Consider the following 23,740-nt stretch of genomic DNA (forward strand, 5'->3'; position numbering starts at 1 on the left):
GATTTTTAGTGTATAGACTGGTGCCATAAGTAGTCTAAAATAGAAGTTCTTCATTGAGTCATTTTCACTGGGCTTTTTATGCCACTGAAGAAAGTCTGTAGAGGGGCATAAAAATTGTGACCAGCAAATATCCCCATGGATAAATCTCCTTAAAACAGCTGTTTTTCTTACACTATTACACCATCATCAATAGCTTGCTGTTCAGGAATACAATTTACTGCCAGAATAAATGTTTCAGGAACGTGGATCAGTTCCTGATTGTCTGCTAAGGTGACCAAGGTAGCTGGAATGGTTTCCTACACACAGTTGATGGCAATGCTACTCAACTGATCACTGCCCCCATTCCTCCAGCTACTGTGCTTTACTTCCTGGAGTCTGCAGAAACAAGGAATTATTTTCCTGTTGCCAAATAATTAGTACTGCTGCACATTCAGATTTTTGTTTTGTATTTAGTATTTGTTACATATATCAAAGTTTTTGGTTCAAGAACATACAAGTTCTTAACTTATAGAATAACTACTTATGTAAGTTACATCATGGCTAAGCACTCAAGCCATACCTACACTGCACACTTGGAGTGATCCTCATCAGTAGCACACTGCAAATGCCATTATACTGAGGGAAAAAACCCCAAACTCTGCACTCAGAGTTTTGCTGATATGAATTAAAGCTACACCATGGAATACCCTGCCAGTAGCCCATGCAAGCCCAGTTACCCTGGCAGTGCTCCCCTAGGGGTTCTGCACCTTCAATCCAACTTCTATTTCCTTTTTTCCCCTCCTTCCTTTCAACTGCTGTTGCACAGCTCCCTGGTTTTTGTATCATCTTCAAAGCAGCATATCAAATTTTCACAAAAGGAAATATTCAAAATGGTAATTTAAAAAAGTTTATTACATCAGTGAATCAGCAAATAGTGTTTATTTCCAACAAAGCCACATTATCTTTTTTTCTTCTTTCATCTAGATTTAGCTGTATTTAATAGTAGCAAAAATGGGACTATAAAATGTAGAATGGAGATGAAATGAAAAAGTTGAGATGTAATCTGAGGACTACTCAAATACAATGTACTTCCAGCTCTTCTACCCGAAATGCAGCCGATTTGTGTACATTTATGCCTTACATTTTCATGTATTTGCTGTAGAATGAAAAAAAATTAGACCCAAATAGAAACCTCCTACAGGATAGGAATATCTTTAATTGCATAAGATGGATTCTGTTAATGAATTTATAATAATACAACCTGTCAGTTTACAGACCAGGTGACATTAACTGGAATTATGGAAATGGTAATCAAATGCACTAGATGGGATGAATAATGGAAATACTGACTTTCTATCTATTGATACTCCAACCCACCAGATGATTATTCAGTTTAATATTAAATACTCAGTCCAGCCTCAAAATAATGAAGTTTTAAAATCCCACGTTAAGTTTACTCAACAGTGGAAAACTGATGCTGGAGCATTATTTTGTTTTCAGATACACTTCAATGCCTTAAGAAAAAAAGTTTTAAAGGACCTAGCAATTTAGGGATTTAACTGTAAGTATTCTCCAATAATGGTCACTGCAAATTTCAAATCCATGAGCTTACTTCAAGAAGTCAGTCAGATATGTGGAAATCTTGTCAGTCCAGAATATGAACAAGACAGGAAGTTTCCCTGGCTTTTAATTTCTTCATTAGTTTAAGATCCAAGGAACTGTGGGTTTTGTTCACTTGGTAAAAACAACAACAAAAAAGTTACTTTTAAACCCTGATTTACCAAAAAAATAAAAGCCCAGAGATTTGCAGACATAATAAAATTTATTTAAATTCCATGCATTACGGTAGCTACAAGTGTCGTCATATGAAACTGAAGGACAATAACTTCTTCTGTCCATACAATGTAGCTGTAAGTGAAATGAATGGGAGTTCCACAGTTACAAAGAAACAAACAAAACAAAAAAAAATCCCAAAAAAGGTAAATCTGTTTCAGTTTTGAGTTTCAATTCAGATACAGTCACTAGACTGCAAATCTTTGGGGGAGAAGAGGGGCTCACCAATTTTACAGCTGAGAATGTTTATTTAAGATATTCCGAAGAAGCTCAGAAGATACCTTTTAATAATTACTACTAATACTCTGGAAAATGAAAAAAATCCCTTAGCCTTCATCCTAATTGTTAGAATCAGGACAGCAATTGCAGACAGTCCATTTTCAAAGTGCAGCTAAATAGGGTTTTATTATGCAGCTCCTTCAAGTTGTACTGAGTAAGCTTTACTTTGAACCAGTTTTGCTTTAATTTCTCAAGAAAAACTTCACTGGTCCTCATAAGCTTACATTGCTTTTTGATATGCAAAAATTTACAGACTGTGCTTGATTCTGACCCTCCCATATTTCGGTATGTGCAAACTCTTAGGGATTTAAATCGTCTCTCTCCCTCTCAGTTCAGACTGATCTTTAAAACAGCAAGGATTATCCAGCCCTCTAAATTAAAGACAGGGTGAACTGAGTAATTTATGTAACTGGCACTTTTTAATTGGCCCAGTTCTCCCACAAAATGTAGCTCTTATAAATACTAATAGGCACTATTGCCACAGATTCTCTTATTTTTGCAAGTTTCGCTGATTTACTGTTGTTAGCATTTTCTGCAGTTAAGAATTTAATAATGCTGAATTTTTATAAAGACACAATATGTAGTTCTAGCCTTCAAAATTGACTTCCTGTGTCTAGTAATGATGTTAGGTCAACCTAAATTTGCTGAAGATATTAACAAATGTAAAGCTAATGAAGGTGCCACATTTGCATGAATGTTTTTTAATTTTCAGAATGCATTCAAGAAAGGGAAGGGGCAAACCTAATTATTTTAATACAAACTTGGTTGAGTGCCCAATTGCCTCATTTAAAACTGTGTGTGTGGGGAGAGGCTGAGGAGTTTAGAAAAGTCCAAGTAACCAAATATCTGGGTTACTGGGAAGTTAAAAAGCTAATGCAACTGCGTTACATCGGATAAAAAACGTTATTCAAAAGCAATTCCAATACCGAAAAAGATTTCAAATTGAATAGTTTATTAACATGGTAGTCATCTTTGTAACATGTGCACACACACTCGCACACTCTGAATGATCTGCCTGGAAAAAAGAGGTCTTAATAGAGATGCTGGGGGAAATTAAACATTAAAAATCCTTTAGATTTTCATAATTATAGGCAATTATGTCCACATCACTTACAAAGCTATTGCCGAATCTTTCCAAGGAAGCAGAATTTGGGAGAAAAAAAAAATTGTTTTTGGGAAAATTCAACAGTGGCATAGCAGAGCTCTCAATATGAGAAAGCTGACATAATGTGGACCTTTGCTGTGAAATTTGTCTTTGCAAAATATGGGGAGAAGTTTATCAATGGGCAGAAAATAAGACGGCGGTGTGAAGTAGGCTTTTGCTGAGTCGATTTTCCTCACAGTATTGTGCGGGGTCTTTGAGAAAAATGCTTAGTCCTTCTCTGGAACCAGTTTCAGAACTTTTCCAATTGCAATGGTCTTACCTAAACCAAGGAGACAAACAGCAGTGTTATATTTACTGTGAAAGGAATGCAGACATCTCCAAGAACATAAAAACCTGCCCCAAAGTACAGGCTCTTAAGCATTACAAATCACAGAGAATAAATTATTATGTTGTGGCATCAGTGTATTTTAAAAGCACGATAAAGATTTTTAAATAGCAAGCCTGCTATTCTGACAGCAAAGAACACAATGTGGATTGTGGAGAGCCTGTTTCTACACTCTCCTCAGGAGAAAGCAAGGCAGAATCACTACCAGATCTGTTTACTCTTCTCCAAATACTTTATTTTAAATGCATCCCACAAATCTGAGTTTTACCAGGGTATGCATGTGAAAACCTAACATACAACTCCCCCGATATTTTTCAACTTTAAAAAGTGGAACTATGGTATTCACATTGTAGGTGGACATTCCAGGGCACATTAAAAAAGCACTGCTGGTTATTTTTCAAATCCAGTCTTTTGTTTCACAATGCATATTTCTGTACATTACTCAAATAAAACTCTGTTACTAGCAAGGACTCTGCACAATGACAACAATTTGCCTAGATTAACTCTTCCATTGTTACCCAGAGAGTGATTTCCACTGGATAAGAGCATTTTAAAACCTCACTGCCTGTGGCTCTGAGTCCAAGTAAGCCTTTGCAGCAGCCAGTGCCTGCTGCTGAAGCAGCCTTACCCTCATCCCTTAGGGTGAAGCGACCCATCTGAGGGAAATCTTTGAATGTCTCAAGGCAGATCGTTCCTGCTGTCCTTAAACGGGCAATGCAGACTTGATCTTGTTTCACAAAACGGGGCCGTGTCTTACTTTTTTCTCCTGTTTTTTTGTCTACCAAGCAGATTAAGGCCTGGGTAAGAAAAAAAAATAACAGTTGTAAGTGCTAATATAAGGGTTATTTTTCTGTTTTATAGAAACAGAATTGGTCTAAGAAAGAATATCGTTACTAACAAATACAAGGAAAAGTCTGCATGGTTTATTCAGTCACGACGTACACCACTTTGCAGAATGCTCATGCTAACAGTTACAGCCCTTTGTGTTAGGGCACAACCAAGAATTGCATTCAAGGCTGGACCTTTGTTGCTTTAGATCCTCTACAAATTTATGACACGACAGAACTCTTCATCCCAACAACTGGACTGTTTATATTCACATCACAACTTAAAGTGACACTTACTGTTATCTCAACTTCTTCAATACAGGTGTGGATGTGCAGCACTGCATTATAACCTGGGCAGATAATGGATTTGTGCTCAATTATCACTATCTGTAAAACAATTCAAAATAAAAAAGTGCATTTTTCCTGATTTCAATTATAAAAGAACAGAATAATCAATGCAGAAGTATATTAAAAAGTCTATTGAACAATATACACACAAATTTTTATCAGAGTTAAAATTTTAAACTTTGTAATATGAAAGTAGAAAACTGAAGAACTAGCCTCATGAGGTCTTGCTTTCACCATTTTAAGTATCTAAAACTTCACAGAGAAGTTACATTCAAAACAACTTATATTTTAAAATCTCTAATTAATGATGTCAGTGTTAAGTATATATGTTATTGCCCATGTAGAGATATGGCAATGAATAAGAAATCTGAACTGAAACTTCAAATTACTGAAGTTTTAGATTTGGCAAAACATAAAATATTTCCATGGTTTTTACCCCTCTATACAGCAATTAAAAGTTGTTATTCTACCTGGGCATCAAATGTGCGTCCAGAATGACAAAGGTTGTTGAGATCACAGAGAATAAATCCTGGAAGGATCTCTTCCTCTTCAATTCCCTTCAGTCTGATCTTTAGATTTTCACCTGGGGCTACTGAGTCAGTTTCTACATCATCAGAAAGAATTCCAAGAACTTCCACATTGTGCTTAAAGAAAACAAAACCATAGTTTTTCATTGTGAATATTTTAGTCAGATACAAAATAATTGTAATATAACAGTATTTCAATAAATAATTCTATTACAGTTTAAGTTAATTATATTTGGGTCTGTCAAGCTTTAGAACATTTAAAATATTTGAATGATGAATTACTAATAACTGAATTTTTTAAAAGAAGAGTTTTCTTTTTCAAGTTTTTTTTGTTCTGTTTCCCTTTGGGAGAAAGAAAAAAAAAAAAGGGGGGAAAGAAAGAAACTCTTGAGCAATATTAACCCACAGCAGGTAACAGAGGCCAACAAACATGAAATAAAATCCAGTTCAAGTGAGATAATTTGTAGTCCAGCATCTGAGTTTTCTAAGGCAGGAGAACCCAAGTTCTGACTGCTGAGGAGCTACACAACAGCCCCTGGCCCCAGAAACATCACCCATGGAAAATGTGAGAGCTTAGCTGGGCTCAACAGAGCAACAGAACATCTTCTGATTTAAAGTAATGAGGATCTTTAAGAACAAAGCTCTCTTTTTTTTTATGGTAGTAAATTTTTAAAATATCTAAACCATACCATACCTTGTTTGGCATCATCACAAGCTGTTGTCCTTTGCAAATAGAGCCCGACTCCAGCTTCCCAAGGACCACAGTGCCCATGTCCTTCACAAAGAGAAATCATTACATAGCAATTAAAACCATTTCCCTAAAGAGTCCTCTATTTATGATTTACCTCTGGGTTTGATTACTTAACTCTGTGAATATCTAGCACTGCTAGACTTAGTATTTTGGAAATTGTTGTCATGGAAGATTACAGATTTTAGGAGTTTCATATAATGCCAAAATTATTTACTTCTCTTCCCTCCTCTATTCTACAGTTGGAAATGTAACATTAACAAAGAAAAAGATACCCTCTAAAAGTACAGTAAATAGTCCATTTACTGCTTTCTGAAAACAGCCTCTTTATACTTTCTGTATTATTATTTTAATCTGTACCTTATATTTATCCACAATTGGCAGCCTGATTGGTCCATCAACTGAACGGTTGAAGTTTGGCAAATTATCCAGGTATGGAATAAATGGTAATCCACTAAAAAAGCAGAAGGCATTCGTTTCAATTCCATGAGCATGCTTCCATTTTAAAAAATTGTTCAAAATGGATAAATGCAGTCAAACAAAAACAATCATATTAATCTTATCATTTAGAAAAACGACCTCTAAGACAGCTGAATCTATTATAGCATCCCATCAGTAGTGTCCACTTTACTTCAACCAACATATTAAAACTCAGGAAATGCAAGTTTTTAAGTTACACTACAGGCATATTTCACACAAATTATTCTTTTGAGACTCACAACAGATGTGTAATATATTTCAGCCATAAGCTAGGTCCAAATGTGATCTCCATTAATTCTTTTTAAAGTACACTGAACAATATTGAAAAACATGACATCCACTGAGAGGCATGGCTTGTCCCTAATTACAACACAGCTTCAAGCAAACTGCTCCCATCACACCATTACTCATTCCAGCAACGTCAGCTGCAGCATCACTGGCAAATTCCAGTGCTCGTCAGGCACTGAACTCACACAGCCAGAGAACACTGCTAATATTTTACTAATAATCTTCTGCAGCTTGCAAATGCTTTTCCTTGGCTGTGTTGCATGGCTGTGTTCTTGTTGCTCTGGCTGTATTTCCTCAAGCACTTTGGCACACAACTACAACATACCACGCTCTGCTACCTCCCAGCTTCACTGAAGCATTTACTTTTATTGAAATATAGCAAATATTCAAGTTGCTCAATTTAAGATACATACATATACCAAGGACAGAATTCTGACTGTTCTTTAAGGTTTGCTCCAGTCAGTCCTGAGCAGGGCATGAAATGAATGTCCTTTTTGGGATTGAAGCCAACTTTCTTCAAAAATGGCACCAGTTTCTCTTTACATTCCTCATATCTATTAAAATGACAAGCAGATCAAGGTAAATTCCACTTATTCCAGCATAACATAATCCCGTGCTTTAAAAAACATGCAGACATTTCAGTTCCATCAGTTAAGTTACTGTGTGAGCAGCAAGCAAGCCTAGTTAAGGTCTGGAGGTCCATTTGCATTTCTCCCCAGCCTTCCAGCACAGCTCAGAATTGTGTGTTCCCCTATTCCCCCTCATTGCTCTGCCCCATAAAGCATCATCAGTGCCCTGCCCACAGTGCAGTGACAGGGCTGGGGAGCAGCAGCACCAGCTGCCACTGCTTAAAGCAAGAGATCCAGGCCAGGACAGCAGGACAGACCACAGACACCTCCTGAGCTCAGGCTCCAGGCTGGCACTGCAGCTCTGCCTCAGTCTCCTACAACTAGGCTTAATCCAGTTATTTCTGTCACACTGCCTGCTCTCAGTTTGGGGTGAATTCAGGAATGTCAGAGGGTGGGGGCAGGACCAAGACAGAGAATGGGGTGTGCCTTTGTCTCTTAGTGCAGCAGGTTGACATTCCAAGGTTGAACAGGCCCTCATGGCTTCCCACTAAACTTCCACAATTCTGGGCAGAACACACAGCAGCTTCTCTGACAACTCTGGCAAACTCAAACAATCACTTCCTTCTTTAGACTCAGTATAAAGTTTCCAAGTCAACAATTAAACAATGCTAGAATGCATGAGGGTTTGTTAGATATGTCTGCATGGATCCAAGCAGTTGATAGTGAATGTTTGAGTGTAGAACTTCCATCTTAACTGAGAAGCACTGTCCTGGGCACTGAGCTTCTGGTTTTCCTGCCAGTTTTGTAACCTCTGCCTTCAGTCCACCAGTCAACCATCCTTTCAGCAATAATGCGATACAAAAATTACCTAGGAATTATTCTATTGTAGTATCTGTCAGTGAAGATTAGTTTTTTAATATTAAACTCACCTTTCATTACTCCAGTTTACAGTTGGATCATCCATTTTATTAATAAGAACTATTAAATGCTTTACACCTGCTGTTTTTGCTAACATGGCATGTTCTCTTGTTTGTCCACCTTTCTCAAATCCAGTTTCAAACTCTCCTTTTCTTGCAGAAATAACCTAATTAAAGATACATATTTTAATAGAAGTTCTACAATTCTCTCAACAGAACAGTCAATAATACTGCCTTATTCAAAAAACTCTGGGTAGTCAGACCTAGTAAAAGCTTCTAAAATGCATTGGTATATTCTCAGTATTGTCCATTAGTTTCTGCACTGACATGTAAAAAATTCACACGACACCTGTGGATAGCTTTAAGAAGCAGTTAAATTACTCCAAAACTCACTCATCTCAGTAAATGTAACATTTGAAAATTCTGCCTGCTGAAAGTTACCAAAAGAATAAAGAAGTAAACAAAACAAACAAACAAAAACCCCCAGAAACTTCATTCCACATCATATGCAAAGTAAAAGTATCTGATTTCTCCTTACCAGCACAGCAAGATCAGCTTGAGAAGCCCCACCAATCATATTTGGAACAAAGCTCTTGTGTCCAGGAGCATCTAAAATAGTGAAGTGTTTCTTCTCCGTTTCAAAATAGGCACGACCCACTTCTACTGTTTTACCTTTGTCTCGTTCTTCTTGGTTTGTGTCTAAGGCCCATGAAAGGTACCTAAAAAATCCCAACCCAAACACTCTGTTGTTGTATCAATTTTTATTACATTTATACATAATTTCTTAGTCATAAGGGACATTTACTCTTGCTTATTTTAACCACCTCAGCGTTGCTAAATGTAAAGTCACTACTGGTCTTGGAAATACTGAACTGACTGATTTGTGTGTACAGTGAGCTGCAGAGCCCATTGCCAGCTCTCCTTCACACAACTATAAAGATTAATTTCTAAAAATTCTAATAAATATGTTTCACTTTCTAAGTTCTTCAGCTGTGATCTAACCTCATATAATTTAAGCTTTGCCTCAGTCTCAGAAGCACCTCAGGATCAAATACAAAATAATTTTTCCTTCTCAGCATAATTAACTAAAACATTAGTTCTGACTTGCACATATTATTATTGAGAATTATAATTACTAGTTCTCATTTATTTGCACATATTAAGCAGAAGTTGGCTATGAAATAGACACCATCTTCATTCACACTATCTTTAATCGATTTTCATTATACAGACTCTTGTCCCCTCCTAATAATTTTTCCCACTGGTCAATAACAAGTTAGCTTTCAGTTAGGTCAAGTGAAATTTAAAAAAAAAGCTACTTAGATCCTTCAGGTTTTGTGAAAACTGGTGACTATAAAGAAAAAAATGAATGATAAAAAGTGGTAATAACTCAACTGAACTGGTTTAACACAGTAATATTTTTTGCCATTACCAGCAGCCTGTAGCCATCCTTAGCTTTGGTTTTGTAGTGACTGGGGTGTCTGAGGGGACGCTGCTTGCACAGCAGTTCTTGGTGAAAAGAACCCTGTCACCCTTTCTGCTGCCCTTCCCACAGGATTCAGTGAGCTCAGGTCAGTGCCCATCCCCTGAGGATGCTCTGCCCTAGGGAAGTCTTTCACTGCTCCTTTTCCACAGCCCTTTGAACCCCTTTTATCCTCCTGCCAAAAGGAGAAAGCTTTCAAAAGGGAAATCAATTTTGCAGGAGTTGTTTGAAGCAGAAATGAGGCTGCTACATGTGCTGTATATACTCACTGCCCTCACAAAACCAACCAACCAAAAAACAACAACAAAACCCAAACCAAACAAGAGGCCACAAAAAATCCAGCCAGGACAAGAGCATCACCAGCCTGGAGGAAGCCAAGGCTGCTGGGACAGACTAAACCCAGTTTCATTGCAGTAAAGGGCAAAGGGTGCCACTATCTTCACAAAGTTCATACCATGTTTCTCTGTTTTTTTCTTTAGCTTCTCTTTCATATTTTTCAAGTGTTCTTTTGTCAACCATTCCTGTCAAATACCTAAGGAGAGGGAAAATAAAAGTGCAATTTTACACAAAGCAGAAAGGTATTTCCAAATAGTAACTTATACAATCCCCACAGATTATTGTGACTAGGAAATGAAGAAATGAATTTTTTAAAAAATTTTCACAGAAAGGACAAAATTTAACCAATGGTATAAAGCTGTTTCAAATTTCATTTTAAAATACAAAGAAAAACAGCCATGCTCTAAGAAAGTGATTAATTAAAAAAAATTGATAATGTTTGCTTTTGCATAGTTGCTTCTATTAAATGAAAATCCGACAGCAATAACATTAATGTGCTGGAATTAAGAAATTCCAAAGACAGTAAGTACCTCAATTGACAGGGACAGAAACATTGTTATAAAAGTATTAACATATGCTGATTAAAGCCACAAAGAAAATATTACTCATTCTAATTGAAGTTTTTTAATTCACAAGAACAGGAAATCTAAAAATTAAAGTTTCCTTACATTATTTGTCCTCCAATAGTTGACTTGCCAGCATCTAAAATAAAATTAATTCAAGTCATCAACAATGTAAAATTCTAGAAACAGCAGACCATTATGAACTAAGTAATCTGGTTTGTTTCCAAAGGATTTATTTTTTGAACCACAATCTAAGTTTTTGGAAGCATCTTGCACTTTCCCTTGTTCCTATTATAATTTGTTGTCAATTAAATTACACCAAATTTTGAACATGCCGTTTTCATAGATATAAATTCAGCATTATCCATAACAAAACCCCCTCAGCAAGCAGTGGTGCAGCTCAAGCCAGGGTCAGGAGTGGAAGCTCTTGCAAAATCCCTTTCCCTGCTTCCTTTATCCCTTGTCCCTAACTTGTGTGGGCTGCTCTTCAATATTGGGCTGTACCTCTGCCCACAGCCCCTTTACTTTATGTGACTCTATTCTGAATTTGCCCAAGGACCCAAATTACAGTACCTTTAAGGTGGCAAATAACTACAGAAATGAAAAGACGGAATTTACTGTATAACTTGTGATTCAACAATTCTGCTCTACTTCTGACACCACCCAAGTTTTTATGAAGCTTGTTGAAACTATTAAATGAAAATATTTTGCTATAAATGCTTCTTTTAACCATGAATTTTATTAATGTATTGCTCTAACTCTACTAATTTTAGTATTCAGAATAATAATTTTTGAATCTAATAGCAAGAACCCTAAAATAAGCAGAAAAGAAGCATCATTTTCTGATTTTGTTCTTCAGATCATAAATACACACATATGACTTGAGCACTCAACAGGAGCAGTTACTTGAGAAATCATGAACACAGGCACTGCTGTGTCCATGAGAACACACTCTACCCTTGGCCCCCCACCCCTGAAAGACCTTTCAATTTGTCCTTTCCCAGAGCAGCTTCATTAGAACGAATGCTCCTGTGAGCCTCCAGACACGGAGAATACAAAGAACAGCGTTAATTTCTAATCCTCTGAGTTCTAGACAGTACACAACAGACAGATCCAAGTACTTCACCTTCCCTCCAAACTCACCTACGTGTCCAATGAATACTACATTGACGTGCTCTTTTTTAGGAGCACCTGGAGGTGCCACCACAGATTTGGGTTTTGGTATCTCCTCCTCCTCCTCCATCATTTCCTGAGCGCTCTCTTCAGAAGGCCCCGCATCCCCTGCAGGGCCACCTCCAAGCTCTGCTTCACTGGGCTCTTCTTTGTGGTCCCATGACTCTTCTGGGGACATTTCTGTCTCTCCATTTTCCACTAAAAATGAACCAATTAGATATATTCAAATAGATAAAGAAATTAAAAAGAATTAAAAGGGGAAAAGCCCCTGCCCCAAAGGCACAATCACAAAGCTACCAGGTCTGTTAACATCTTCCTATAGGAAAAGGGAGAACTGCTGCTTGCTTCTGAAATGATTAGTACCAGGAGCTTCCAATCCAGCTTGTATGCTGACACAAGAAATCTAGGATATAGAAACTTCTGTTTTAACAAGGCAACAATTTTACAAAGCAAAAGCAAATCTGAAGATCTACTCAGAGCAGCACAGTAGTCTGAATCCACAGACACACACTACCATATGTTTAGAAAGCAAAGGAAAGGGATTATAGTTTAAGTTCACTCATAAGCCTTAAAAACAATAAAAACCATACAATTTCTATGTTCTGATTGTTCACATTGCTGACCACTTTAAAGTTTTTTGCTAATCACCATTCCACACATGTTAATGGGGCTATTTGGTAATATGAAATTATTTTTTAATAAAGCACTCATCATTTTACAGTGTCCAAGCAATCCAGTTGCAGCTCTCAATGCACACTAATGTTCAATTACCTCTTTCCTCACCCAAGTATAAAGATACAAATAGTCATCCAAGTATAAAGTACAAATAGTGTACTTTGTTGGAAGTGTAAAGGCTCTACTATTTTGTTTGCAGTGATTCAGCAAAAGCACTGTGGTAGTACATTATAGTATTATCACAGTAAAAAGGAACAATTCTCATCTTACCAACAGACTCTGAAATTTCCATGTTAACAGCAGCATTTGAACCTAGAAGAAAAAAAAAAGGGGGGAAAATGAATCATTAGACACATACTTAGCATGACAGTAATCAAGAACAAAGAAAAATGAGTGACTAAATGAATAAAAGGATAGCTCAGATGTTTTGGCACTTGCCAAAGCTTTCTAATATACAGGTTCATTTCAAAAATTTTGCTTCATACTAGCTTTATGATCTTCCATAAGCCACTTTATGAGCCTTTCCCAACTGCCTATGAAACTGTAAATAAATACAGATAATCACATTGCCTTACAAGAGCAGTATGAGGAAAATGAAGATTGGAAAAGGTTCATAAAGATTAAAAAGAGATTATTTGCAATAATTTAAAAAAAATCATGTAATGAAGATCACAAAAACAACTACCTTCACAAGAGGCTGTCTGCTCCTCTGGAGAAGGCTCTACAGGTGCACCTGCAGAGAAAAAAAGTTTATCTTTTAAGTACAATGATGTGACCAATTTCCAAACTTTGCCATAAAAGACCATCTCCCAACTTTATTGCAAGAATTGTGTGGAAAGAATAATGACCCCTCCCTGCCAGGTGGTACTAAACACAGCCTCCAAGCACAAATACTGCTAAAGAACACTGCCTAGACATGGTGAAAATAAGATACCACTTCTAAAAACAAGCCATTTTCCCCCCTGAACGGAAAGATACACTTAAAGCAAGCAATTTTCTATACACAGTATTTTACTTGCCCATCCTTTTTGAGTATGCTGGCTGTTGGTAAGTGTTAGTGTCTAACTGGTGTTCAAAAACAGCAGAGCAGTTTCATTGTATCCAAAGACACAATGTGGTGTCACAACTGCAGGGAAAGGGTCTTACAGCCATGTCTACACTGTCTACACTATTCTTGTGCCTCATTTCCATTAAATGTTGAGTAGAAAATAGAAACCAATTATTAAAAACAAATTCTTAACCTCTTCTGTAGTTATTAAGGTCAGGAGATGATAAATTCATTCAAGATGTTTGGTAAGTTTGCCAGTCCTCTTAAACACCAGAGCACAGTTCCATTACGTGGAGGGCAATCCCACTGGTCATGTGCCTCTGTCAAAGCCACAAGGATGGTTTGTCTGACAAACTACTCAACCCTCTCATGCACTAAACCACACCACTACATTTTATGCTGAGGTGTAACAATTATTAAACCCACTAGGAGTGATACATTGCAATTAACACAGCACTCAATGTTTTGGGACGTTATATCACATGATCAAGGGGCCTTCTATAACTATACATAAAACCTTAACCTATTTAGTTTTCTCTTGGTATAAGTTCAACTTCAGCATGCTTTGAAACAAGTTATCTTTTTTTTCAACCACATACAAAATTCATACCCTCTGTTTAGCTGTACTCCAGCTCTCCTTCAACTGAAATCTGAACCCAGATCTTAGAGCATCACTTGCTCTATACACATGATGGGACCTAAAGATGAAACAAATCCCCTGAAAAGAACAAAGGCACCCAGAGAAGGAGCTGCTCCTAAGCCTCTTTGCTTTCGCACTGTTTGCGGATTTGCTGCAGACTCCTCTAAAGTGGAGCAGCGCCGGGAGAGCTGGCAGGGGGCCAGAGGACAGGGCTTTGCAGGCAGGGTGAATGTGGGTCACAGCACAACAGCCAGTGGGCAGCAGCACGGCAGGGAGGGGGCACAGCAATGCCCAAAGGAGAGCACTGCCTGCACTCCTGCCCTGCATCACACATGAGCAGCAATGCCCAAAGGAAAGCACTGCCTGCACTCCTGCCCTGGATCCCACATGAGCAGCAATGCCCAAAGGAAAGCACTGCCTGCACTCCTGCCTCAGATCACACATGAGCAGCAATGCCCAAAGGAAAGCACTGCCTGCACTCCTGCCCTGGATCACACATGAGCAGCAATGCCCAAAGGAAAGCACTGCCTGCACTCCTGCCCTGGATCCCACATGAGCAGCAATGCCCAAAGGAAAGCACTGCCTGCACTCCTGTCCTGGATCCCACATGAGCAGCAATGCCCAAAGGAAGGCACTGCCTGCACTCCTGCCTCAGATCACACATGAGCAGCAATGCCCAAAGGAAGGCACTGCCTGCACTCCTGCCTCAGATCACACACGAGCTACAACTCCCCAAAACAAACCAACCAGGCTTGAAGAGAATGAATTGATACAGTCAGTAAAAGCATAAGAATAGAATACCCCTAGATCCTTTTAAAGAAATGGTCTATCACTCCCATTTGGCAGCTGGAAAAGACTCCCAGCAGCCCATTTCTGAGTGTGGTAAGCAGGTGGTACAAAATCTAGGTATGAACCTAGAGCCTCCATTTTGTAGCATATCAGAAGATTGTTGGCTATTTCACACATACTGTGGTTGGGATGCATAAATATTTTAATTACAAGATCATTTCAACAAGCTTTTGATTTCACTCCAGAAGTTTGTCTGTAATGAAAAATGTATCAAATGGCAATATTAATGCACTTGCCTTGGAACAGACGTTCTGTGAGTGGTTGGAGAGCTAGTTAATTTCTGAGAAATATACTGTCAGTAAAAACCATTCATAGAAACTCAGTTTTTACTTTCCGGTCTGCAATACAGCAGGTATGCAGACAGGAAAAACGTTTCTTCACAACTAACAGAGAAGAAGTAGAATAAAAATTTCCTCTGTAGATTTTGTACAGCACACAAGAGTCAGTAAGACAGTTTGGGCATGGATGCTAAAGAGTAGCAGTGCCACACAACCAGGGGGGAGCAGTCAGCTAAAACCACAGCCTTTTATTGAACTCTGGTCACCTTGGCACACAAGAGGCAGACATGCTTTGGAAGAGGACACTGAATTGTATCAAACATATACTGTTTCTTCAAAGCAGAAAGAAACATAAACCACTCACTAAAAAAATTATTGTTAAGAAATGAAGTAAATAAAGTAACTTAATTTCAAAACTAACATGCTTTAAGTGACAAAAACCCCCACTCTCCACAGTAAATGTTTACTTCTGATAAACAATTTCAGGTTATGTCAGGTTATTTCAGACAAAGGCTCAGATTTACCATCCTCTGTGTGGAAGTGAACAGATTGCCTGAAATGTGCCTTAAGACCATCATGTGAAAAGAAGGATGCAATCCTACTGCTTCCCTAGAGCACAGGGCTGGAGTATTTTGGTCTGTCACCTCTTGTCCTCTGTGAAGATCATCCAGACAGGAATCTTTCATATGAGAGGGACTCAAAATGTACTTTGTAGGAAATCTGGTTTTAAAGTCAGGACATGCCTTAAGTGATGCCAATTTTTAAATGCCTCAAATTGCTGGATTTATGCACGACAAGCAGTTGCAGGATTTTACACCTAACCATCTCCATGTCTCCTTCAAGTGCTAAGTCAAGAACTGCTGTTGCAACCTTATCCATGGTATTACAGGCACTGAGTGGCTTATCTTTAGTCCTGCTCAACATCAGAGCCTTAGGACATGTTTTGGAATATCTCAATGCCAAGGGCAAAAATGGATACAGATGCTGCATTTATCTACTGGCGCCATCAGACAATGACATTATGTAATTCAGAGTCTTGTCTAGAAAAGGTAATTGTGGGGATTTTTTAAATGTAAAATTCACTGGAAGAGTATGCACACTACCAATATAGAGTCCAAAATTGCACAACTTGTAAAACACAGTGACTGATGTCTTTAAAATACATCTCATGTCCTAAAGAATCCACTCTGCCTACTTCATTCACACAACATTCTACTACTGATAAGTTTGTTGCATATCACACCAAGTTTTGTACTTGTTTGCATTTCTGTTGTACAATAACCAAAGCTGCACAAGGACAACAAATTTGAAGTTATCATCCAACCTCTGAAAATACTGTTTTAAAAGACTATAAGATAAACAATAGAAAATTGCTTTTTAAATTTATATTAGAATGTAGCAAGTTTTTCATACCTAGAATAGGTACAACTGATAGGAATCAATATTAGAATAGTGGCTATTAAAGTCAAACTCGATTGCAATAGTGACAACCTCCATCTTTACACAAAACTCAGTGTTTACCAGATGCCCAGAAAAAGCTGATAAAGGTCTCCACAAAAGTAAGAACTGCCCAGTGGTTAACTGATAATTCCTGAACATCAGTTACCTGAACCACAATGCAAATGAATTCACAGAATTAATGAGAGGCATAAATTTGGTGCAATACACAGCAGCACTCAGATCCAGCCTGCTCTGCTGCTGGAGTGATAAGAACCCAGACAGGACTGGAACCTGACAGCTGGGCTAGGATACAGAGTTAGAGAAACTGCACCACACAGCAGAGAGACTAAAAAAAAAAAAAAGTAAAAAATAAAAAAGACAAATTCAGCCTGAAATATCTTCTCTACAAAACTTAGATGCCTGTATAGTGAATTGGTTACTGCTTCTCTAATACAGGCATCAAGTTCCTTCACAGGAATTCCTGGAGAGGGAAGAAACACATGACACCCACCTTAGGATTCTCATCACCTTTTCGTGTGTGTAATTCCAATGTCTGAGTTCAGCACATCTTTACACAATAGCCATACAGTCTCACCAGTTTTCATGCATTACATAACAGATGTTTGCCCCCCTTTTTAAAAATGAAAGTATAAAGGGAATTACAGCAGAGTAAAAAAATAAAAGTCTGCATCAAACACACACAGCATGAAAAGTACAATTAAAAAAGCCCCAAGAGATTCTTAGATAACAAAAACACACAAAAATTATGTCAAGCACAGATAAAGCTAAACAAAATGCTTTACATTCAATACTTAAAATTGTGCAGAAAGAAAAGGTTTTCAGGAGTTCACTGTAAGGCAGTCGTTTTCAAAGTTATACCCAAAATTATGTTCTTCTCTTTGTTCTACTTTATAGCCCCAGCTTCACCAGTGGACACACCATTTTTTAAAATGCACCAATGCAAAAGCAGCTTTAATAGTTTAACCTGACTCTGTAAAATTCACAAAAGAAATTAGCACTTGTTTCATATTCATAGGCTTTAATTAGGTGCTAGCTTAGTAAAAGACCCACCTTCTTCCTTCCCCACTGAGGACACACCTTAAGCTTATCTTATCTAAACCTGACATGCTCCTTAACAACTAAGTTTAAGAAAGCTTATGGGGATTTTCAGGGAATATACTGAAGTCCTCTTCTGCTTAAGGCCAAGTATTTGTGCTCAGTTGATAACTTGATTTTTAAGACAGATAATCAAGAAACCAAGCTCAATACTTCCACTCTGACAAAAATCTCTCATAACCCAGTATCTTTAGCATGACTCATATTTTTAGTATTGCATCTTCTGTCCCAAACTAACTTTTGTAATGAAATACAATCACTGTCATTTTCCCATAGACCTCTTCAAAACATAGTCATTAATTTAATGGATTAAATTACAACTGCTTTATTCCTTCATAATAAAAACCACAAAATAAAACCATCTTTCTATCTTAGCTTCATACAATCAGCTGCTTCTTTTCCTTGCATATCTCTCATCACAAAACAGGAGAAAAATGCCAAAATTCCTCAAGTAGAACTGTAAAACCTGATTATAAATAGAATCCAAGAATTATCCCAAATTATTTCTGCGTTCATTTTGATAGAGCAAGCAAGTTTTACGATGACACCATGCTTTCAAACACATTGAGCAGCAGCCCAGAGCAGAGTGCCACACACTGGGCCAGCAGGCTGCCTCAGCCCCCAGGGCAGTGCATGCAGGGCACAGCTGCCTCCCAGGGCTTTCTGTGTCTTTTACTGGAGTCATGCAAGGCCACGAGGGTGATGAATTATTCTGACAGGAGCAACACAATCCTGGCCACCTTCCTAGGGGCACTTTAGATGTAGGCAAAGGACATCTGTGTAACACACTGGCACCCTGAGTGCACCACACAGGTATGTTCTACCTGCCCACCCAGCAGTGCCAAGACATCCAGCCTTTCTCTGCACTCAGTTTCACAAGTGGCTGCACAGCTCACCTGTCTAGAGAAGCTGATACAGAAGACAGCTCTAGATAGACAAGTGCCAACTCAAATCAAGATTTTCAGATAAGAATTTATGCCATATGCTGGCACTGACAATACAACCCTGATTTGCTGCCATGTGAGCAGTTGAAGTTTGCAGTTCTGAAGCATTAACAGTAACACTACCAGCACGGTGAGGAAATCATCAGCACAGGGCTGTTCCAAGGCTGACATGGAAAACCACATAACCCTTAAACCCAACAGCTTCTTGAACTGTGGGCTGCTGTCTTAGACAAGCCTTTCTCAGCAAGTTCATATGCAAAGTGAAGTTCTTGAGGACTGAGACGTTGAAGCCTCCCAGTGTAAAATGAGATACCAGGCTTTAGAGAGCACAGTGGTACAGATAACTCATCCTGCTCTGGAAACTACAGGTTTCAGAACTGAAGTAGATACTGAAACTCCACCTCTTGTGTCTGACTGACACATGGATGTCCCAGCTGCTACAAGGTCAGAAAAAATGAGGGCAGGGAAAAGCAGGAAGAAAAATGTTATACCCATTTATTTACAGCACTTGAAGGCAGAGGATGTCCAGCTGCTCGAATTGAACTGCTTCAGGAGTGACTACTGCAGGCAAGTGAGGATATTTCGGGAGTGAAGCAAACAGGGGCACTGGATCTTAAGCCAGATGTTTGCTTGGCTCAGGACTGTAGGGGCAAGTTGTTTAAACTGTAGTCATTAGCAAAGATGTTTAGACATTAATTTGAAGTGGTCAAGAAAACTACCAAACTAAACAGTAGCCCTAATACCACAAACAGGACAAATGCTTTCCTTACACCCACTGCTGCATGTCACACTTTTTATTCTTATTACTTTATACTAAAGATGCTTTTTCTCTTGCTACTACCACTGCATACTTCAAATCAGTGAACAATTCAGGTTGGAAGGGATCCCAGGAGTTAGCTAGTTTAGTCTCCTGCTCCAAGCAGGGTCACAGTGAATACTTAAAAATTATTTCTGAAAAGAAGAACTAACACAAAATATAATAAAGACCATACAAGGAAGCCGTGATAAATGTTACCAAGAATCCTGTGAGTATTCAAGAACTATGACAAAAACTGAACCAAAAAAATGCAAATTGACGCTGCATTTTTAAAAACATTTTGATTCTCTCATACCCAATTAAAAAGAAAAATAGAAATCTTATTAATTGGAAGTTGGTGGTAACTATTCCCTCTGAACCATGCTTTGATACAGAAACAAAGAAAAATATAATTTTCTGCTACATATATCTACAAAATTAATGAAACATAGTACAAAAAGAAGTCATAGAAGCTGAAGAACAGTGAGGTTGCAGGGCACAGATGTGAGTATGAAGGTTTAGAGGCCCTAACCCAATCCACAGTCATTTCATTATCACACATGGCCTTAACTGAGCTGAGTTTGCTGGTCCAGCAACTGCCAGAGTCTCCCCAGAAGTACAAAGTGTCTGTGACACCCTCCCAGCCCACCTGGCACAGAACTGTGCTGCAGCCTTGGTTTTCTGTCTGTGACAGCCATAAAGTCTTCATTTCACATTTCCAACAGAATTCAACAGAGAGATTTTACAAATGAGTTTGACTTGGACACAATTGGATAAATGCAAGTCCTCATAGCTACAACATTTAGAACATACTGGTTTTAGTATATTCCTTAGGTTCAAAACTGTAAATAATATGCTTTTCCCATATAATCAAATGATAGTTTCAGAATTATTTTGGAATTAAATTATCTCTGAGCATAAGTTATATTGGTGGTACACATCAGTCAGCTTTCTTCCTAATATACAATTTTCAATCAAAAGAAAGCATGTGTAAACCAGTTTGAAAGTAAGCTATTAGGAATGCAGGTCTCAGGAGTTTCCCAGTTTTAGAAAGTTAACATCTTATTCCATAAATGGCTTCTGAGAGTGCTCCTTCTGTGCTCTAAACATAAATGACAGGAATTTTTTTCAAATTACTAGAAACATTAAGTTAGTGTGCATGAAAGGAAACACTATTACACACTGCAGCCACACAATGGAATCAGTCCTGTGGAATTTTTATATACCATGCTGCTACCACACATTTGTCCTGATCTATAATGGCCTTTGAATTACTAAAGAATTATGACTTGAGCAAAACCTCACCAAGAGAAAGTTCCAAGAAGAAAAGCACTACCAGAACTTAACTTTAGGCCACTGAAATTCCTCAAGTGACACCCAACTTTTTAGATTTCTTAGGGTTTAGATGTATCAAGACTAATTTAGGTTGTTCCCACTACAAACTCTGTAATGAAGAATGAGTGTCACAGAGCACCTAATTCCCTATGGGAACAAAAGCCAACTGGGCTGCTGAAAAGTAACTTATTCAGCACCACTGTCTAATCACATGTTGTTCTGACTTATTTCCAGAGCAAGCTCCACCTAGTTCTTCCAGCCAGGAAAGTAGTTGTCACCTTATACAAACATCTGCAAGGAGAAGATGTCAATTATCTTCTGCAACCAAGCAAGCAGACCTGGAGCAGCACCTAGTAAGTACAGTATTCCAGTTAGGAAAGAAATAGAATTTTTTAACCTAACGTTTTTTTCTGCCTAGTCTTAGGGATATTGAAGCTACTTAGAAAAACTGAAAATCCTAAACCTTAAAGAAGATATAGCAATCAAGGTAAATTCAAGTCAGGTAGATTCTAGCACTATGTAGGAAATGTACTCAGCAATGAAGACACAAAGCAAAGCTATTCTGATCACTCCAGATCATCAGACAGTTTTCAAGCCATCCCTGATTTCTGGAAAGAAGAAGCTCATCACAGGTTGTAGAAGTAGCAAAAGAGTGGAGAAAAGGAAAGTGAAGAAAAAATGAGGAGATGTAGTCTGAATTCCTACACAAAAAAATTAACTATAGAACACCTTAGATGAAACCTTAAAGAAGCAGCCAGGAAAAAAAAAATCTAAATAATTCTAATAATATTCAAAACACTAAAAAAACCTTTCAGTATTGATTACATAGCTAAAAAACCCAAACTTTTGATTCAGATAGCAATATCTGAAAAATACAGGAATGGTTTTTGAAGACCACATGTTCATCACAGCCCCAAGCTACCCAGTCTACATCTGTGAACTTTAACATGTACCTTTATTCTAAATGGAATTCAAGAGCCTGCCCATGGCTCCTCTGAAGTTTATTTTAATGCACTTAGACACTACTTGCCTGCACAGTAAATGAGCTATAACTTCTGCTAAAAATCAGGAGTGCTGAACAGCTGTAGAGAACATATAATCTAAGATAAGGAACAGGTTAATATTCTGTTACAAAAATATTAAAATGTCATATATAAAAGTTACAGATTTTAGTTGTTAACAACTATTAACTTTAGATACTAGGGAGATCAAGACCAATTAAGGAAAAACACAATAAATAATAAGCCACAAACAACAGGAAATCAGGCCAACATAATGTAACAAGTAGTGTCTATAGTGAAATAAAATTACTAGATAAATACCTGAAACAATAGCTTGTTTCATATTATACCAATAGGGATACAGAAAATTATAGGAAAATTAGGAAAATCTCAAACTCCCTAGCAGCAGGAGTGACATTAAAATACTACCACAAAGTTAAGCAGCATGTCTGATGTTTGGAAGAACCTTGAGTTTGGAGCTGAAAATGAAAAAGTAGGTCTCCTTTAATTTCCCATATGCAAAGTAAATCTAGTATAAATATTGGTTGGGCACACAAAGATCCTTTGAAATTAAAAGCAGGGTAAATTTCAGGTTATTCCATTAGCTAAGGCCAGCTGGACAAAACTCCCTACCCTACTAATCCTTTATCGGCATTATGTTAAGAAAAAAATAAATTACTTGATATAATCTTCAAAAAGACATTTAAGATACATCTGAGGCACTGGTGGCTGAAGCAGTGCTTTTCTCCCCAGCAACACTAAATTTATTACCTCCGAAATCTTCGACAACTCCTAGAGTGTTACAAGTTATATTATTAAATATATTACATATATTATATTGATTTTATGTATTATAGGAAGAGCAGAGCTATGTAGTTTTTTCCCATCGCGGGCCGCCCTTTGCGAGCAAAGGTCCCCGCGAAACGCAGCCAGGACCCGCAGGGAGCCAGAGCCCCCCGGTTCCTCCTGCTCCCCGGGCAGAGCCCCGCGCCCGCGGCCTCCCCCCGCCGGGCCCCCCGACCCCGGGGCTGCCTCGGCTCCGGCAGCGAATCCCCCGCGGTGCCGCCGCCGCCCCCTGCCCAGCCTCTGCCCCGGCCGCGCCCCTCCCGCCCGGGGACCCTCCCGCGGCCGGACCCGCACCGCCCCCGGCCCGGCCCGGCTCCTCGCCCGCCCCGCGTGGCCCTTTCCCGGCCGCCGCGGGCCCGGCACCCCCGCCCCGCTGGCCCCGCGCCCTCCCAACATGGCCCCCATCCCTCCCTGCCTCCCTCGCCCTCCGCGGTGCCGGCCCCGCGGTTACCGAGCGGCGGCGGCGGCGGGAGGCCGGGCGGGGGCGAGGGCGGCGGCAGGCCGGGCGCCGGGCCGCTCCGCAGGAAGGACGGCACGAACTCGGCGGCGTGGACGTTGGGCACGAAGGGCTTGGCGTTGACGTTCAGCTGCCGGCTGAAGGCCGCCCCGAGCAGCTCCTGCTGCGCCTCGGCCTCCGCGGCCGGCGGGGCGCAGCCCGGGCCGGCGCCGCTGCCCGGCTCGATGTCCGCCTGGTCCCAGCAGTCGGGAGCCGAGTCGCTGCTGCTCCCGCTACCGCTCCCGTTCGCCTCCATTTTGTGGCGGCCCCACAAGGCTCCGCGGCCCCGAAGCGTCTCCCGGGTGAGGGGGGAGCCGGCGGCGGCACCGACTCAGCACTCGCTCCGCCGATTCCGCGTGTGCTCCGCCGCCCCGACGCGAGCGCAGTGTGGCCTCTCGGGCCGCCGTACCCCCTCCCGGCAGCCTCTGCTACCGCC

At 39.4% G+C, this 23,740-nt stretch overlaps 1 protein-coding gene across 1 annotated transcript; it reads right to left on the minus strand.

Annotated features, from left to right (window-relative positions):
• Window positions 1-1,782: 1,782 nt before the first annotated feature.
• Window positions 1,783-23,711, minus strand: GSPT1 (G1 to S phase transition 1). Its single transcript, XM_005487673.4, has 15 exons — window positions 23,260-23,711; window positions 13,201-13,248; window positions 12,786-12,827; window positions 11,811-12,038; window positions 10,773-10,806; window positions 10,223-10,300; window positions 8,824-9,004; window positions 8,298-8,452; window positions 7,213-7,353; window positions 6,392-6,485; window positions 5,978-6,058; window positions 5,227-5,400; window positions 4,706-4,795; window positions 4,210-4,378; window positions 1,783-3,515 (listed from the first exon to the last, which is right to left on the minus strand). The coding sequence occupies exons 1-15, from the start codon at window positions 23,558-23,560 to the stop codon at window positions 3,463-3,465; spliced, it is 1,869 nt and encodes a 622-aa protein (XP_005487730.1). The 5' UTR covers window positions 23,561-23,711; the 3' UTR covers window positions 1,783-3,462.
• Between the last annotated feature and the right edge of the window lie 29 nt (window positions 23,712-23,740).

This window comes from Zonotrichia albicollis, chromosome 16 (genome assembly GCF_047830755.1).
Source record: "Zonotrichia albicollis isolate bZonAlb1 chromosome 16, bZonAlb1.hap1, whole genome shotgun sequence".
Lineage (NCBI taxonomy): Eukaryota > Metazoa > Chordata > Aves > Passeriformes > Passerellidae > Zonotrichia > Zonotrichia albicollis.

Coding starts and splice junctions, on each gene's coding strand:
- GSPT1 (XM_005487673.4), bottom strand. CDS start 23,560: ATGGAGGCGAACGGGAGCGGTAGCGGGAGCAGCAGCGACTCGGCTCCC. Junction 13,249..23,259: donor CCCGCCGCCGCCGCCGCTCG/GTAACCGCGGGG, acceptor TTTTCTCTGCAG/GTGCACCTGTAGAGCCTTCT. Junction 12,828..13,200: donor GCAGACAGCCTCTTGTGAAG/GTAGTTGTTTTT, acceptor TTTTTCTTCTAG/GTTCAAATGCTGCTGTTAAC.